The 17197-nt window shown below is 45.1% G+C and overlaps 1 protein-coding gene across 1 annotated transcript; it reads right to left on the reverse strand.

Moving 5' to 3' along the window:
- Positions 1-82: 82 nt before the first annotated feature.
- On the reverse strand, positions 83-16611 carry LOC126644591 (cystine/glutamate transporter-like). Its single transcript, XM_050324136.1, has 14 exons — positions 16485-16611; positions 15601-15791; positions 13499-13763; positions 11385-11511; positions 10510-10625; positions 9691-9816; positions 7057-7156; positions 6930-6974; positions 6622-6745; positions 6232-6335; positions 4209-4305; positions 3290-3439; positions 811-985; positions 83-193 (listed from the first exon to the last, which is right to left on the reverse strand). Exons 3-14 carry the CDS (start codon positions 13689-13691, stop codon positions 129-131), a joined length of 1422 nt encoding a protein of 473 aa, XP_050180093.1. The 5' UTR covers positions 13692-13763; positions 15601-15791; positions 16485-16611; the 3' UTR covers positions 83-128.
- Positions 16612-17197: the final 586 nt, after the last annotated feature.

Genomic DNA, 17197 nt, shown 5'->3' on the forward strand with positions numbered 1-17197 from the left:
TTGGCTCAGGTTCATCCTCATTTGCAGTGACTAAAAGAATAAAAGCATGGCCTGCTTTTGGAAGGATCAGAGGTGTCAGAAATGGAATAAGTAGGTTTTATTGTCTCCTGTGAGTTCTGACAGTTTTCTCAATAAGTCTTGATTTCTTGTTGGACAACTTCCAGCAGTAACTGTAGTTTGTGTGTAAGATAATCTGAAAGGGTGGGAAAAAAAGGAAGGAAGCTTAGTCCAGAGGAAATCCTGATATATGGCTGAAAATAAGAGCTACATGCAAAGGAAATCTGTACTAGACACTGCATGGAGCAGAGAGGTATTTCATTTATATGGCCACATCTGTGCCTTAACCATCCTGGCCTCTTCCCCAGGCAGACAGACCTCAGGCAGCACTGCCTTCTCCTGCCCGTCCTCCCCCCCAACCTTTCAGCAATTACATTTGTTAATAACAAGAGGTTACAGTGTCTGCCTGTCAGTGTCTCCATCCTAACTTTTGGTCTTGTTGCTCAGTCTCAGACAAATTTGACCCAGAGTAGGTGATCTCAAAGATACAATAAAGTTTAGTAGGAACCAGGGCTGGGGTGTGAAAGCGACCCTCTCAGTTCCTCCTGTTGGCAGACCTCAGCCCTGTCTTTGTTAAAACAAATTTGGCTGTGGAGACTGTGCCTTACGAAAGGTGCTGAAGGGGTGCCAGGGGTCATGATTTAGGTTTCATGAAGCCTGTTGGTCGTGGAGCAGTTTGCATTAGAGATGAGCCCTGGGAACAACCAGCATCCTGAGTGTGTTTAGGTCCACAATACTCAAACTCATACTTACAAAACAGGTTACGGCAACGGTCTGACATCTGCCTATGAATTATGACATAGTAGACTGGAAAACCACTTAAAACCGTGGTGCATCCGATGCTAATGCTCACAGGGTCTGAGTAGAAAGACATTGCCACTGTGAAGAGGCAGATGATGGTAAAAGAGACAGGAACAAACAGGGGAACCTGGAGAAAAGAGTACAGAAGACTGTCAGGCAAAACTGACGGTTGTAGCAAATCAGCCTCCATATGCGCCAGTACACACTGTATTTACTTCTTCATCTAAAGAAGATAAGAAGAAGCATGTATCTGTCCTGCACAGTGCCTCTGTACAATCAGATTGCAAACAATCATAGCAGATCCAGAGATCATTGTGCCCTGTGAGGTGCATGCCTCCTATAATCATGTGCATCAAAATATAAACCTCACTTGCAACTGGAAACCAAGCAAGGAGAGAAGTCACCTATGCCCCATTGCTCCTGCACATGCACATTTATCTACTTGACACCTAGGGCAACTGCTGGTGGAAAATCTGAAGGCAAGGATAGAACTGACACTTTGAATCAAACTGTTCTTTAATTATAAAACTCTCGACTTGTTTTGATCTGCCTTCAGCCCTCCAAAGACTTACAGTGACTAAAACAGGATAAGCCAGACTCACTCTCTCTATGGTACCTGCACCAAAAACATGAGCTTCAGCAACACCCTGATAAAAGACGAAAGCAGTACTCAGCACTTTAGCTGTACCCTGCTGGATGAGCCAATTCATCTACGTTATTTAGAGAGTAAATCAGAAGACTACAATAAATAAGAAAACTGTGAAACACCCTCTCCATCTCTGGATCCAAACTCAGCCAAGTAAATACCTCCTTGCCATGGCTGATGGAATGGAGGAGCTGCTGGTCTCATCAAGGGTCACAATCTCTTTCCAGTAATAAAGATCTTATTTTGAGTGCTCACCATGCCAAGGTGAGCAGTGATGGAAGAGATTAGTTGCTCTGGATATGGCAGCCATCCAGCCATCACACTTACGTGCTCCTGCTGTCTTTCCAGCCAGAGCATTCCCTGCCAGCCTCTCCTATGGGTACGCACTCATGCTGCACATGTGATTGAAAGGCGAGTGAGAGGACTTCCCCTTCCTCTTACCGGTGTTTTCTCACCATTTTCAACTCAAAATGCTACGGGGAGAATAAATACCAGCACAGTCGGACGCGTGTCCTGTTCTGTTCTCCTCTGGCCCACGGCAGGAGCCGGTCTGAGTCCTGCCACTAGAGCGCAGCATGTGCCCGCGCCACTTGAGAGCAGCTCTTCCTCTTGCAGAGAGCTGCGCTGTGGGCTTCAAGTCGTTGTAAAACTAGGGAGAGGAGGGGCGGAAAACAACCCGACTGACCAAAAGCTCGGTATTTCCCTCCCTTGCTTAACCAGCATTTAGGAGCTGTTAAAATTCTGAATCTTCGTCTAAAACAAACCAGGGCAAAATCTCAGCAACTGAAACCATCAGCACTAATAAACCTGTCCTGAGAAGCTTGGTTTGAAAGAAAAAGCAAAAACTGATTTAAAGTCTGGTTCTGGAGGCATGCATGAGTGCAGCCAGATAACAAACTAGGAAGCTTCAAGGTCTTTGCTAAACATGCTGTCTACAGCAAAGAGCAAGAAGAAAAATTACCCCAAACTTTCCATCAGTATGCACATAGCCCAAGGAGGAGCCCTGAGAAGCATTTCTGTCCCCCAAGGTTCTTGCTGACCATCTGCCCACTGCCAGTGGCCTTCGAGGTCTCTTCTCCTCCCCAGGCCTGGCTGGAGGTACCGTGCAGGCGTCTCCAGAGACAGGAACAAACTGTGCCTGCCTCAAGCACCACCCTGGTCAAATGCCTTCTACACATTATCCAGCCATGGGAAATGTGCCCCAAGTGTAAGAAAGCTGCTCCAGCACCAACTCCAGCTGACATGAAGAAGATCCCAGCACCCAACAGCTTAAGAAGGGGCACCGGGGGGCCATCGCTTTATACTAGACAATATTTCTATGCCAGCAGATGATTCCCCTTGAGCCAAGTTTGCTCCCAGGACCCCTCTGGCCACTCTTTTTTCCCCAAGCCCAAAACTTTCCTCCTTGTCGGCTAGAGCTGAGAATTACCTACCCCTGAAACAAAATCCAGGCAAGGGTCCCTCATTGTAGCCCACGAGAGATGAGTGTAGGAACTGCTTTCTACACCCCCCAGCTCCCAGCCTGAAATTTTGTCACCTGGAGTAAGTGTTCTTCTAACAGATGCAGCTAGTGACACCACATAGAACTGGCTTTATAGGATTTATCACATCGGGCTGTTTGGGTACATCAACCAATTTCAGGAGCTCTCCACATGCCTTTACTGAGCATCAGGGATTGAGATCCTTAGAGCCTAAATGCAACTATGACCATGTAATGCTGTAATTACTAGCAAACAAAAGAGAGATTTGACAAGCCTGCGCATTCCATCCTGCCGTGTACATTACCTTGAATGGGCTGTGCAGCTCTGGGTGACGGTGGCGATGGACAATGAGCCCAAGGGTGGCTAATCCTATGAAGAGCCATCGGGAAAAGCTGAAGAAGTTCATTAGATGGTAGATATCTCCAACACACACCATGGCAGTGACCAAAGGGAACTGAACAGTGTGAAGATGAAACACAGTCATTAAAGCCTTGCTATGGTCCTCAGACTAGAAAGGGTAACATGGGTCACCTCCTGAAGCCCCCCTGCAGCTACTTCACAGGCCCAACATTTCAGAGGTCAGAGAGCTTTACAAACAGTGTCACAGACTGAAGGCAAAAGGCCTAAACACACTCTTCTGTTGGGCTACAGAAAGGAGCAATCCTTTCAAGATCAGCAAAATGTTTGATGCCTTATGTCCAAGGCAGGGCAATTAAAACATGCAAGATCCAAAGGCCTGCCAGTACATGGGCTACCTACAAAGACAGTTGCTAAGTTTTCAGAGGTCAGCCAAGCTGCAAGAGGCACTGCAGCACAGTTAGGATGTAGCTGGACCATTGCCATTAAAAAAACAAAACAAAACAAACAAACAAACAAAAAACACACAAAAAACCAACCAAACAAAAACCATCTCTGCAAATGCTCATTTGGGAATTTTCATTTTCCAAAAAGCCAAAGCTTATTGGTACTCTCAAGAGCACTTTTGAAAAAGGTGTCCAAGGTTATAAGGCAGGGACTTAAAAGTAGTGTATTTAGATATTGATGGCACTGCTGGCTCAAGGGGATGTAATACTTTGCAGCCATTTCCTGTATCGTGTCTTCTTTATTTTTCAGAGGCTGAATTAATGTCTCAACAACCTTTAAAACTCCTCAGCTTGTCCAGTCTTTGCAGGAAAGCCAAGACTGCAAGAACAGAGCATGTTCACATAGCCAGATCTCCTTACCATTAACATGACGGCAGGGAGGGGTGTATGCCTTCGAATGTGGATCATGGAGAAGAGAGGAGGCCACTGTCCTTCCCTGGAAGCCACAAACAGAGTCCTAGGAAAAGACAGGGAGCCCTATGCATTAGCATCCAACATCTAGACTAGAAATGAAATCAGTCACTGAACCAACCTGAGGCCACAAGGCACCCACCCACTAACCCAGCCCAGGTCTCCTAGTCAAGGCCACAGTTCTGCCTTTAGCTGCACTTTCAGAGAATCACAGAATGGTCTGAGTTGGAAGAGACCTTAAGAATCATCTAGTTTCAACCCCCTTGTCATGGACAGGGACACGTTCCACTAGACTAGGTTGCTCAGAGCTCTACTTTGGGGGCATTTGGAAGAAAAACCCAGTGTTGAGTTTCCGTAGCTCTCTCACAACCAGTTAGTTCAACACAGAGCACAGCCCACCATCAGGACTACTGGCAGCGTCCCCTTGGGTGGCTCATTAGCAGAGACCTTTGAGCAAGTCCAAATTGACTGTGAACAAGTTCAGGCTGGAAACGGGAGCAAGAAAGTCTCTTACCATCAGAAAAGGGGTTAGTCTTTTTAATGTAAAGGAAGTGGAGGGATCACAACTTTCAGTCCTTTATAAGAGAAGCTGTTGAGTTTATGAAAGAGGATTGTCGGTCTTGAGGCCTATATTTATATATATAAAATGTAATATGAAAAAAAAATGAAGTGCAATTTCCTCAAATAATAGAGGATTTTCAATCCTCAGGTCAGCAGTTGGAAAATATATATTTTTTCATACTACCAAGAGGCCAGCTACACACAAGACCAGCTACAAAATGAGAGCATAGAGCTCCTTGCCTCCATGCCTCCTTTGACTCATGAAAGGGTAATTAGGGAGAAGGCAATTGCATCCAATTTTATAAATTTAATATCCACAAGCAAACCATGCCAGAGCATCAGCTGGGCTGGAGCAGGGCCCAAAGCAGCTGGGGCATGAGTGTACAACTGGTTTTATTGCTGTCTCTGTGGCTTTGCAGGGGTGTGGCTGGCAGGCAGCCAGGGAGGCCCCATGGATGTTTATATGGACTTTCTGCAGCGATTATGTTAATGATGCCAGGACAGGGGAGAGAAAGGAGATTGGGAACATGACGAACCTCTGTGCTGACTGGAGACTTCTCGTCCTCAAAAACCACTATCTAGAGGAACTAACAGGGAGGATTCTCCACACCTGTATTTAATACAGGACTTCAGGATAGTGGATCAAATACCTCATTACCTTTCATGCTATGAAACATTCCTTTCATTTCAACTGATTTTTCCTTTCGCAATCAAAGCTGTGAAACAGAACCTGGTCCAGAGAGTTCTCTCCGCTCCTCAGGACCAGCACAACTTAGTTCTCTGTGAGGTCTGTCCTCCTCTCCAACCCCAAGGGTCCCAGAAGGACACAGAGTGTGGTAGACAGTGAAGCTGGCAAGTTAATTTTTCCATGGAACAAAGCTTTTCTTATTGCTACAACAAGATTTTTTGAACATCAGCTATTGTTTTAGGATTAGCCCATCCCAATAACATTTCACTGACCTAAAAGTCCTCAAGGGAGAGTTTGCCTTTGGCCAGAGATCCTCACAACAGAGGGACCCTGTGCCCTGCAGCAGTGCAGCTGGGTGAACCCAGTGAAAGAAGAGCTGGGTCTCACTGAGCAGCTGCCAACGTCAACAAAGCTCCTAGTTCACCAGAAACATTGACATTTCACTTTAAACTGGGGATTTAACCTGAAGGGTGGGGGGAGAAGATAAAAATCTTTGTTTGTGATCAGACCTAAATGGCAAAGTCTAGGCCTGGCCACAAGTAGAAATAATAGAATCTTAGCCAATAGGGACTATCATGTAGTTGACAACGTGAGAGTCAAAAGTCTTATTTTTCCCACAAAAGTGTCTAAAATGCCATTAGGTGGATGGAGAGTTGCACAGGTTGCTGGTACTTCCCTCTGATTCAGTGAGCCAAAGGAATAATAAATCTGTAGGGATGTGACCTTGAAAATGTGAAGATTCCTCCATTCAGGGTTCCAAAGCAGGACAGTGCGACAAGGACAGGGACCACAGAGATCAGGCTTTTGAAGGCTCGCTGCACAAAGCTCTGTAGAAAGAGCAAGCCTGACTTTAGGAACATGTGGTGATCTCTAGAAGACATCAGGTTCAAAAGAGAGAAAACTCCACTGCTAAATCTCACTTTTTCTACTGTAACCTGCAGGCTATTTTTCCTTATCTTTTAGACAAGACTAGAAGAAGTTACTGTTGCCCAGTAATTCAGAGAAATTACAAAGCAACAAAATACTTTACAGGAAAACTTCCTCTGAAAGCCTTGCCATGATCACAGCATAAGCTGACCACACTGAAGATATAAGAGTAGGGGAAAACCTCACCACAGCCACAGCAGGAGAAGCCAGAACATCTTGTGTTCCCAGGACTGTGTAATAGGAGACATTGGTGAGCATGTACCCCACAATTACCGTGATCACGGAGATGATGACAGCCAGGGGGAGATTTCTACAAGAAAGAGGATGACAGACACACAAAGAACACGCTGCTATCCCTTGCCATGCACAGTATTACTGCAGACTGTAGCTGTCACTGGTTAGGTGAGCCCACAAACTAATTCCTCCCATACTGCATTTGGGAAAGTGTGATACCCCAGGAGCTGGTGACCTAGACAACTTCTTCCCAGCCTTACCGTTCAGGTCTGACCAACTCTTCACGCACAAAGCTGGCCTGAAACCTGGGAAGAAACAGGGAGTGAGTCTGAGTCATGCTGAGGGCACCTGTCTGCTGCCCACAAAGTGCCCTCCCGTTCCACCTACCAGCCTGAATATGCGAACATGCCTGCGTAAAAAGCCAGGGGGAGCTTATCCAAAACCAGCGACTCTCTGTCAAAAGCGTCCTGGAAGTTTTCAGTGTGGCCTGCAGAGGAGATAAACAATGGACATGGAGCAGGGAAGTGTCACAGATAGGTTTCCTTCCCTGTGGAATAACATCCCTTGCACCTCTCATCCAGACCTGGGAAGAGTGCTTGTGACTTCCTTGGAGCCAGGTATTCAGATTCATTTCATTTCTTTAATTTGCAGTGCTGTTGCTGACACATTTACTTCCCCCACAGTGACAGAAAAAAAAAATCTATCCCTTGTCCAGCTACAGGAGACATTTCAGGAAGAGCAACAGTGACAGATGGTTGTTTCCAACAGAGCCTGCTATGGGAACAGGAGATTGTGGAGAGGAGAGGACTCACGTAGTCCTGCCCTTTCTTCAGGCACAAAATTAATTTTCTGGGTTGACCCCCATCTTCCCTCCCCAGCCCCCTAAGCAGCTGGACACACACTCCTCTTTGATGTGGTGCAGCCAGCGAGGCGGCAAACTCAGCTCTCCCTGTGTTCCCTCCTGTTCCCGCTGCTGGAGCGCTGACCCCAGCCCTGCGCTGGCCAGAGCATGGGAACCAGGGTGGAGGAGGGAACAGGAGCAGGGACTGCCAGCCTGGCCCCCCACCCAGGCAGGTTCCCTGCCCACCACCCCTGCCAGCCATCACTGCTTGCCCTCAGGAGAAGGGCACAGAGGGAAAAGCAAATAAATTTAAAAAGGAGAGGTGGCTCAGATAGAAAATCTGTTTTTCCAACTCCCTCAGTTTTCCTACAAGTTCTGTGCTTGTGAAATAACAAAATAAAAAATTACAAAAAAAAAAACCCCAAAGTCAAGATTCTCTTACTCCAAAAAAAAAAAAACCCAACACAAAAAAAATCCAAACAAACAAACAAACAACAACAACAACAACAAAAACCCACCAAAAAAAAAAGGAAAAGAGAAATGCCCAATGGCCTCTCATTCAAACATAGTTAAAAATAGTTGCATTTCCAACATTTTCAAATCTGGTTGGCCCAAGGTATGGTTCCACATCTATATTCAGTTTTGCATACTAAAGTGTCTTTAAAAGTAAGAGGTGTGAAGCTTGTCCAGTTGGACTTCATCAGGAAAGGGATGAAATGGCACAGAGCATTTGGAAAAGTTAGGCCTCTTCTGTAGAGGTGCTTCTGCAAGGAGTTCAGTGACGAGATTTGAACATTTTGGTTTGTAATGCTGGCCCAGCAAGTCTCTAAAACAAACCTGAGCCAAAGAGAAGATAATGGCAGAGGAAAGGAAAAAAGTGCAACAACAACAACAACAAAACCAAACAAAACAAAACAAAACAAAAAAAAAAAGGCAAAAGTAGAACAAGGCAGGGGAATTAGGTAAACCAATTTAAAAGGACAAAACTGATTTTTAAGCACAAAAGAAATGAAGTCCAAGGGAAAATAGATTTGAAAAAAAATAACCCAAAATGTAGGACTGGGCCTGTTGGGGTACACTTTTTATGTTCCGAAATGATGGCTGATAAGTCATGGTGCATAAAACAGATTTATTGTCTGCAATGCGTTAATGAGTGATTTACAGTCCCTCGTGAGTCACATTAAATACAACCTGTCATACTGGGGTCTCTTGGTGAATTCTCCTTCCAGATGTCACTAGCACTTATCCTCCCCACTGGAGGACTGATGCCAGGGCTCCAGATTGTCATTTGAAGGCATTCCTAATAATAATGGCTTGGGATTTCTAGCTGCAGGGCAGTCCTTCAGTTCAGAAGCGCTGCCAGCCTGGGGGGATCTTTGCATGTTCAAAGGAGCCACTCCAGACATCAGAAAGAAACATGAACATGGAGCCCACTGCCTGTGGTGTTTTCTCTGCAGAGGAAGGTAATAGCATGAAGAGGGAGCAAGTGTCTTCCCTTGAGTGGGAATGACTTGGGTTTTTCTATAAACTAAGGCTTGGATTAAAGCCAGTACTCTTGTATCATTCCCAGAAGATACTACTGGTAGGGTTTTTTAGCCCCCACTCTGGATGTCAGCATGCAAGCCTGCAGGATTCCATTGTAAATTCCCTTAATTACTGCCCGTCTGGATTTGGAGGAAAAAAAACATTAGCATAAGCCACAGAAAGGTTAGAGATCCATTACCAGGGTTCAGCTGAGGAGTGGTAACTCATTGCACAGCTGTGCCTGGCTCGGGTCACCATGGGATGCTGACACACATCCCTAATGTCCATCAAATTTGTGCTTTGGAAAGATTTTGAGCCATGCTGGGAACAGGCAAGTCTGACTCCAAAGAAAGACCATCTGCAGAGCAAGGTGTCTGTGTGACCCTGGGTAGGATCACACAGCCTCAGGCACTAAGACCCGCTCAGTTTTGGAGAAAGGACCACCAAGCCAGGTGCATCAACTCAGTGCTATGATGTAGCTTAGTGACAACTACACAGGTCTCAGATTATCTCCCAAATAATTCATGTCCAGTACATGGACAGAGAAAGCTCCTGCCAGCTAAATGAGCACCACACTTGTCACTTGAGACTGATAAAAGCTGTGACAGGTGGGCATATCGCGCACCCTCCCTCAGCCATGCAGCAGCAACACCTACCCTGGGCCAGCAGCATCATCCCTGGCACGATGATGAGTGCAAGAGCCAGGAGTTTAACAACGGAGAGAGCCGTCTGCAGCCGGGCGCTCCAGGTGACACTCCAGGAATTGAGGGTGAGGACCGTGTCTGGAGAGAAGACCACACTGCTACAGCTGTAGCCCATGTTTGACACACACAGGAAAAATTACAAAGGCACTCCCTGCTCTAGGGATGCCAGGGACAAGGCTGCATCTTTATGCCTTAAAGAGGGTGCTCAGGGTGAGAGATGTCAGAAAACATCACAGATGTGGCCCAGTGTACAGCATTTGAAGGGCAAGCTGAGTTATGCTCCTAAAAGAGATCGGGAGCCTGGTTCCTGCCAGGTGACCCACACCTGCCTCAGGGAAAGGTGCAAGACTGCTGGGACATCTCCGTAGATGCACTGCACAGCATTGCCTGTGCCAGCACACAGCAATCCACAGCAGGCAGGACAGCGTCACAGGCTGGATGCACCAGGCAAGGAGTCCAAAACCTTGAGCCTTACACCCTCTATCCACGTGGCATTTGCACAGCTATACATGAAGAGTTTCTGCTCCCATACCTGGCAAAATCCCCCTGACTTAGGGCTCCAGCTGCTCAACAGGGAGGCCCACTCCCCTTCCTGGAGAATACAGTGGCACAAAACCATCAACAGCCTTGAATCAGAAAGTTTTGTGTAGCCAAGGAGGTAAGACAGGACCCAGATCCCACCATTATTTTAGAAGATAACCCCCCTTAAGTGCCCCTGGCCTGGGGCAGAGAGGCTCCAGGACTGACAGTCCCATAAATGTTAGTACTTACAGTACCCCAGGAGAGACACGAGCTTCACTGCAGGGACAGGGGCTGCGCAGGGGGCAAAGAACGGCTCCAGCATGTACCGTCCAAATGCCAAGGAAACCACAGCGCTGTTGGCAGGCCTGGAGAAGGGTGGGAGTGGGGGAGGGAACTGAGAACAAACTGGTCTGAGGACGGCCGAAAAATGGCATGAGGTAAAACTGCACAAAACTCAGGAAGGAGGGCAAGTTTCCCCACCTGGTTTAATCTTGCTCACCCATGCAGATGGTGAATTCCCAGAGCCTTTTTCATGGGGTTTTTTCCTCAATAAATGGGTTAAAAACCACATGCTGCAAAAAAGATTAATTCCCAACTTGAAAGCAAAAGTTAAGATTAATCATACTGAGCAATGTGGTGTGGTTCATATGTCCTGCATCATCTCAGCTTACACGAAGGACACAGGTCATTGAGAAGTGAGGACTTCCTTTTTACTGTTAAAAAAAGAAGTCATTCGTAATGTTCTAAATTATTTCACTTGGGACCAAGCCAGAAAGTTGTCTCCACTTTCCGAATCTGGAGAAACCAAAAAAGTTTCACAATGAAAACAGAAGATCTGAAATAGATCTGGCATCTATTGTCAGTCTCTGAAAAACACCATGGCCCTTGGGGGAAACCAGCTGCCAGGGGAAAAGAGATGTTCCTCAAGCACAAAATTATATTGAACATGTGTAACTGTTTACTCATTATGCCTTCTTTTTATCACTGAAAACTCTTCAAAAATTGTTCCATTTGTTTCTACTCTTTCCTTTACAAACTGCCTGGACTGTTACCTGGCACCATAACTTTTATTTTTTCAAATCGTCACTGCATCCAGGAAAAGGCAAACAAACAAAATCTCTTACCTGATAGCGAAAAACTCTGCCCACAGGAATAAGAAGCTTGGCAGAGGCCCTAGTGTCTCCAAAATGTAGATGTAATGTCCTCCAGACTTGGTGATTCTTGTTCCAAGCTCTGCATAACACAAGGCACCTGGAGAAGTTCAGGTAAAAGTGTCCAAAGTAAATCATCCCATGGATTTTCCCTTTTCTGTGTGACTTTTCAGGGATTGAATGAATACATTTAAAGTTGGTAGTAAATTAAAGTTAGTAGTAAATTAGAGGAAGAAGTACAAATCTTAAGCCCTGCCTATGTTGAATTTTCTTGTTAAGTTAAACACCCTCTTCTCATCAAAAGAAATCCTAAAACACCTCCCTTCATTGAGCACAACTCTACTTGCAGTGGATCTGAGCACTGTGGGATGTGACTGTGAAGTAGGAGCAGCTCTAACTGTGCTGTCCACTTCATCAGCCAGCTCAGGTGGCCGTGGAAGGAGAGTGCAGAGGAACCTGGTGGTGATATGGCCATGCCTCCAAGTCCTGTGGCAATCGTGCCATATTCATGTCATACCAGTGTTGGCAACCTCAATTTTTCCAGCCTCTCTGTTGGGAAATTTGTGCAGAATCCCCATTCAAAGCATAGAATGTAGGCAGACAGCTTGTCTCATTTTTTCCAGTGGGTCCCTCTACGAGCTTCAAGCACGCATTTAAGTGCTTTGCTGAACTCATGCAGTGGGACTTGCAATGCCCCACTTGAAAGAAAACAAAAGCATAAAAGAAAGCAAGCCTTTCTAACATACTGCAAAAAGGTGTCAGAGAAATGATCAGGGGAGGTCATCGAGCTGATAAAAGGGAAATAAAAACCCAACAAATTCAGCTACAAAATACGATGGCTTAATAAAGGGGCTCCCAAGGCTCTTCCAGCAGAGTCTATCAAGGGATGCAAAGGAGAGAGAAGCCTTTACAAGTGCAGAGCTTGGGCTACGTGGTTAGCACACACATTATCATTTACTACTCTGCTTGGTTAAAACAAACACCATGCTCACATGATATCGTAAGATTTTCTTCAGGCAAAAGTGCATCAATCACCAACCACACATAGGCTGCAACGTGAAATATTGTACACACACCCTAAGAGCAAGAACCACTCTTGTCGCCATATTAACAACTGAATGTCTTGTTTTCTAAACTTGCATGTACATGTCATGGTGTCAAAGTGGTTTTTTCACATGGAGTATTTCCCCTTTCTTTTTTTTTTTTTTTTCTAAGTTACAGCAGAAGAATAATGTTAAAGTCACCCACTGTAATAAGTATCAGATTTCTCTCTCTTGGGCTTGCAGTTGTCCTATTAGCACCTTTAGAGAGTTTCTGAGATGGTGATTTTATGCAGTTAATGAAAGAAACTAAGAGCCATGTGTTTTATCCGTTGTAACTTTAAGAGCTATATTATTTCAGAAGAACTAAAATGAAACTGTCATCAAAAAGACAAGCCCTTATGAAAAAAGACTAGTATTAAATGCCAGAAAACAAGCCAAGGGTACTGCACTGAAAGCGGGGCTGAACTGATCTGCTCCATCTCCTGCTCCAAGGCAGGATCAGACATTCCCACACCACCTCTGACAGACACCCAGACACCCATCCCCAGCTGGTGGATGCTCTGCAGCTCCCCAGGCACTCTGCTCTAGTGCTTCGCTATTCTCTCCAACAGAAAGGGCATCCCACATGGCATATGGAGACTGTCCCTTCTTGCCCTTCTCACAGTGTCTATGAAAAGCATAGCACAGCCCTTCCATTCCCTTTTAGGTGCCTATATCTCCCTTCCACCTTATAGAACGAGTCCCCTCATTCTCCCCCAGGCTGAGACTCCACCTGCAGTCACTGTCACTCCTCTGCCTTGGACTCGAACATGAATTCATATTCACAGACTGTAAGTGCTGGAATTATGTCAGTCACCTCAGGGGAATCATTTGAACTAAAGACCACTAGTAACTACCCTCTGGCTTGTTAAACCTTTGTTTCTATTGCAGTAGGAATCAAGAATTTTGAGTTTATTCATCCTCCAACTTTTTATATATGAAAACGTGCAGGCTCTCCTCACCTCCCAGGTGCTTAAGCAAAGGCTGACAAAGCTCACCACTCACCAAACATTGAGAGGAGCCCACAGGCAAACCAGACAACCAGGGAGAAACCCACAGTGCCAGAGTTTTTCAGTACTCCTTTTGGGGAGATGAAGATGCCGCTGCCAACCATGCTGCCGATGAGGAGAGAGAAAGCCCTCAGCAAAGTTATCTTTTTCCTCAGAAAGATGGCCTCTTCATTCTTGTCTTTCCCCATGGCTTTCTTCTAATTGCAGGGGAAGGTAATGCATTCAGGAGCTACGGTCTCTCAAGTGTCCTCAAGGCTCACCTGTAAGACAAGGAGTTAGGGATTCGAGGATCTTCTTTTCTGGACAAGATTTTTTTTTCAGAAACCTGTCAAGATCTGTTGAATCTGTTCTCCTCAGCTGCAGGATGCATCAAACAAACACAAGTGCATAGAACACAATTGGTATCATCTCTCACATCAGTACATTTCCCAAGAGGCACTTAGTGTTTTCTTTCTCTTCTGCCAAGCAGCACAGAGCATTACATGTTGCGTGCCACATTTCAGGATATGATTTCCAAATTTGACTTTGATGCCCAGACTGGAACTGGCCAGGTTAAGGTTAATTTAAAGGGACCTAATTTGGGGGCACATTGATTTCAGCTTGCTGGCAGAAAACAGATTTAAAGTTGCAAACCTAACAATCAAGACCTTGAGGATCTCTGAGGTTAAAAAACATTAAGCTGCATTAGTTGGTGTGCACAGACGATTTAACCTTGCTTCCTATCCACCCTTCCTAAATAAATAAGCCTTGTTTTTTCTCACTAGAGTTTCATTTTGTCAGTGTTTCTTAATATGGTGTCAAGCCTTTTTGCTATCAAAGTATTGAAGAGTCAGAAGTAAGCACTGTTTACAATTGTAAAGCAGAACATAGCCATTACTATCAGACGTGTCATTTCTTCTATTAATATTAAAACTTTCTTGGTAATAGGAGCAGTGAAGTTTTTCCTAGAAAAGAGGGAACTTCAGACACATCAGGGATCACATGAGTTGACCCAGATCTAGTTCTCTCCCAGTGCAGCAACCTCCCATCCCCCTGCCTTGTCTCTCCCATCTCTCTCAGTCCTAGGCTGGCACCTTCACTAAGAAACTCACCTTTTGCTCTAGGTAGGTAAGGCGAATTCAGATCAGGTACTACAGTCCAATTTGCTGCAGCAAACCTGTCTGTAGTTTTTGTACAGCAAGGTGGATACTTTACACTGCTAATTATCCCTGGTAGAGCAGGCAAGGCAAGTCTGGAGTAGATAATCCACACACATCCCCACCAATGCTCAACTTCAGTGGTGTTTTTTTTTTTCATTATTCTAATGCAGTAAATTGCAAATATATATAAATTATATAGACATATATATATGCCCCAGCTGCATGTCTGTATACTATAGCAAAGTTACACTGTACGTAAGACTCTATTTTATGGATTTCTTGAATTATTGAATAATTGCAGTGGTGTGTCTGTGAGGAGACAGTGGTCACCTACAGAAGCCGATTTAAGCAGCCAGAAATTGCTTTCTTGATAGTCTGTATTTTCCACCTATAGATATAAATGTCCCCATAACTTTGAGGGGGACAATTCTTGTTACCAGTCGCCCACAATACTTACTTGCATGCCCTGTGCAAACTCAGTGTAACCAAGGGCTTTTCTCCCCCATCCCCAGCTATTTTCCCACCTGGAAACCAGCAGGAGGAAGTGGGGGTTATCACTTTCTCTGCACGCATATGCCTAGCACATGCAGAAAGCCCTCTCTCCTACCAGCAGCATGAGCTGGTTTCTCTGAGATCATGCCAAGCCTGCACACGCATCTTCTCGATCAAACCAGCCAAGTTTAGTTATTAAACCTCTAATGAGTCCCGGAGGACTCCTTTAGGCTCAGATGGGTCACATCAGCGTTGTCTGGTCCCACAGAGCTGCTCCTCAGAGTCCCAAAACCTCACAGGGCTGCTGGAGACAGTGGCTCTGGAGGAGCTTCCCAACCCCTCAGCTGCAGTTCTCTCAGACACCAATTAATTATCGTAACGTGAAATACCAATATCATCTGGTATTTCTCAGCCGAAATGAGATCCACACAGCATTCATTTGCAGGGGTGAAACACAGAGGCTCACCGAATCGAAACTGAAGAGAGATGCTGTGCACAGCTGTGCCTAAAATACTGTTCTAAGATAATTAAAAGGGCACTTATCTGTTTGGCTGGGCTTTAAACCAAGCAGGTGCATTTGCAATCCGTCAGACTCCCATTATTTCTTGCTGGGATCCCGAAGCACCAAAAGACAGCGTCTCTTTGCAGGCTCTGAAACTACACAGAGAGAGGAGGGGAGGAACAAAAAAAGGAGAGATCAAATCAAATTTACAGACCAGGTTAATGATCCAAAGTAAACATCAAACTCTGTACTTCAGTCCACATGGGGGTTTTGTTTTGTTTTGTGTTTGTTTTTAATACCACTGCCATGCAAAAGTATTTGGAGATAAAACAGTCCAATCCAGTAAATCTGAGAAACATGAAATCTATCAGGATTTGTTCCAGAAGCTCTTGAAGGAAGAGGAAAAAAGGGGTAAAAGGAAAAAATATATAAAAAGTAACAGAAAGCTATTGAATAAGACTTCAAAGAGTCACCTAGCAGAGGCTACCGCCTGGAGAGACCATTCCTGCCTGCTCTGCTTTCCAGCTACATTCCAACGCCAGGCACATTAAAATGCAGAGATGTTAATCCTTGTGGCAATGCTTAAGAATATTCACAATGTGCTTGGCACAAAGGAAATAGGCAAAGCTGCTTTTTGTTCACCCCTTTGACTTAAAAGACAGGTTCAAATCCTTCTTGTCCCAGTATGGGGTACCTTTACATGAGACAGATCATCAGTCTGCAGGGCTGGAGAAAAACGTAGCTCAAACCTATTTCACAACTTATCACAGGTACTGGATCTTTACTCCCTTGTTCTTCATTTATACTGACTTTACTGCTTGTTTGGTGTTTTTAGCTGTTAATCTTACCTCACAGGCACTGCAGCACGGACGGAGATGGAGAAGACAGGCACAAAGAGAAAATCATGTCTGTTATTTGTCTAGAAACCCCAGCAGAGAGCAGGACCCACTGTGGTCAGCACAGAGGCAGAGTAGATGTTACTCTGCTGAAAAGCTAGTGAGATAAACAAGCAAGCTGGAAAAAGCAGAGGAGGGAGACAGCATCATTCTCAGCTGGGGAGCTGAGACCTATAGCAACCAGTGACCTTCCTCCTCCTATCATGCAGGAAGCGGGTGGCATCCCTGGGAAACAGATTGTACCTCCAGAATTCCACTTCAATGACCTATCCCCCTAAAAAATACCCCAGCTACTAGGGAATACTCCTAACTATTTACAGCTGTTTTCTTTGTGTGGGCCTCAATCAATACCACACGGCCAAGAACAGGTTAACCCCTTCCTTTTCACACTCCAAAAGCTGCAGGTGTCAAACGGTTCCTCGCAGTCCCACTATTTTTATTTTTTTTCTGTGCCAAAAATGTCACTCCAATTCAATGTCCACCACGAGGCACAGGATCTAACTAAATAAAATCAGCAGTGAATGGAAGCTTTTTTATTCATGCATGAAAGTAGCATAAATAAGCTTTAATGAGGCTGGTGGTGGTCTGTTCTGGGAACTTAATCAGAAAATCTATTTAGGAGACCTGAGAGATGTTTGTTTTCAGACCAAAATGAACACAAGAAA

Source organism: Myiozetetes cayanensis, unplaced genomic scaffold, assembly GCF_022539395.1.
Source record: "Myiozetetes cayanensis isolate MyiCay16 unplaced genomic scaffold, myiCay2020 scf3, whole genome shotgun sequence".
Lineage (NCBI taxonomy): Eukaryota > Metazoa > Chordata > Aves > Passeriformes > Tyrannidae > Myiozetetes > Myiozetetes cayanensis.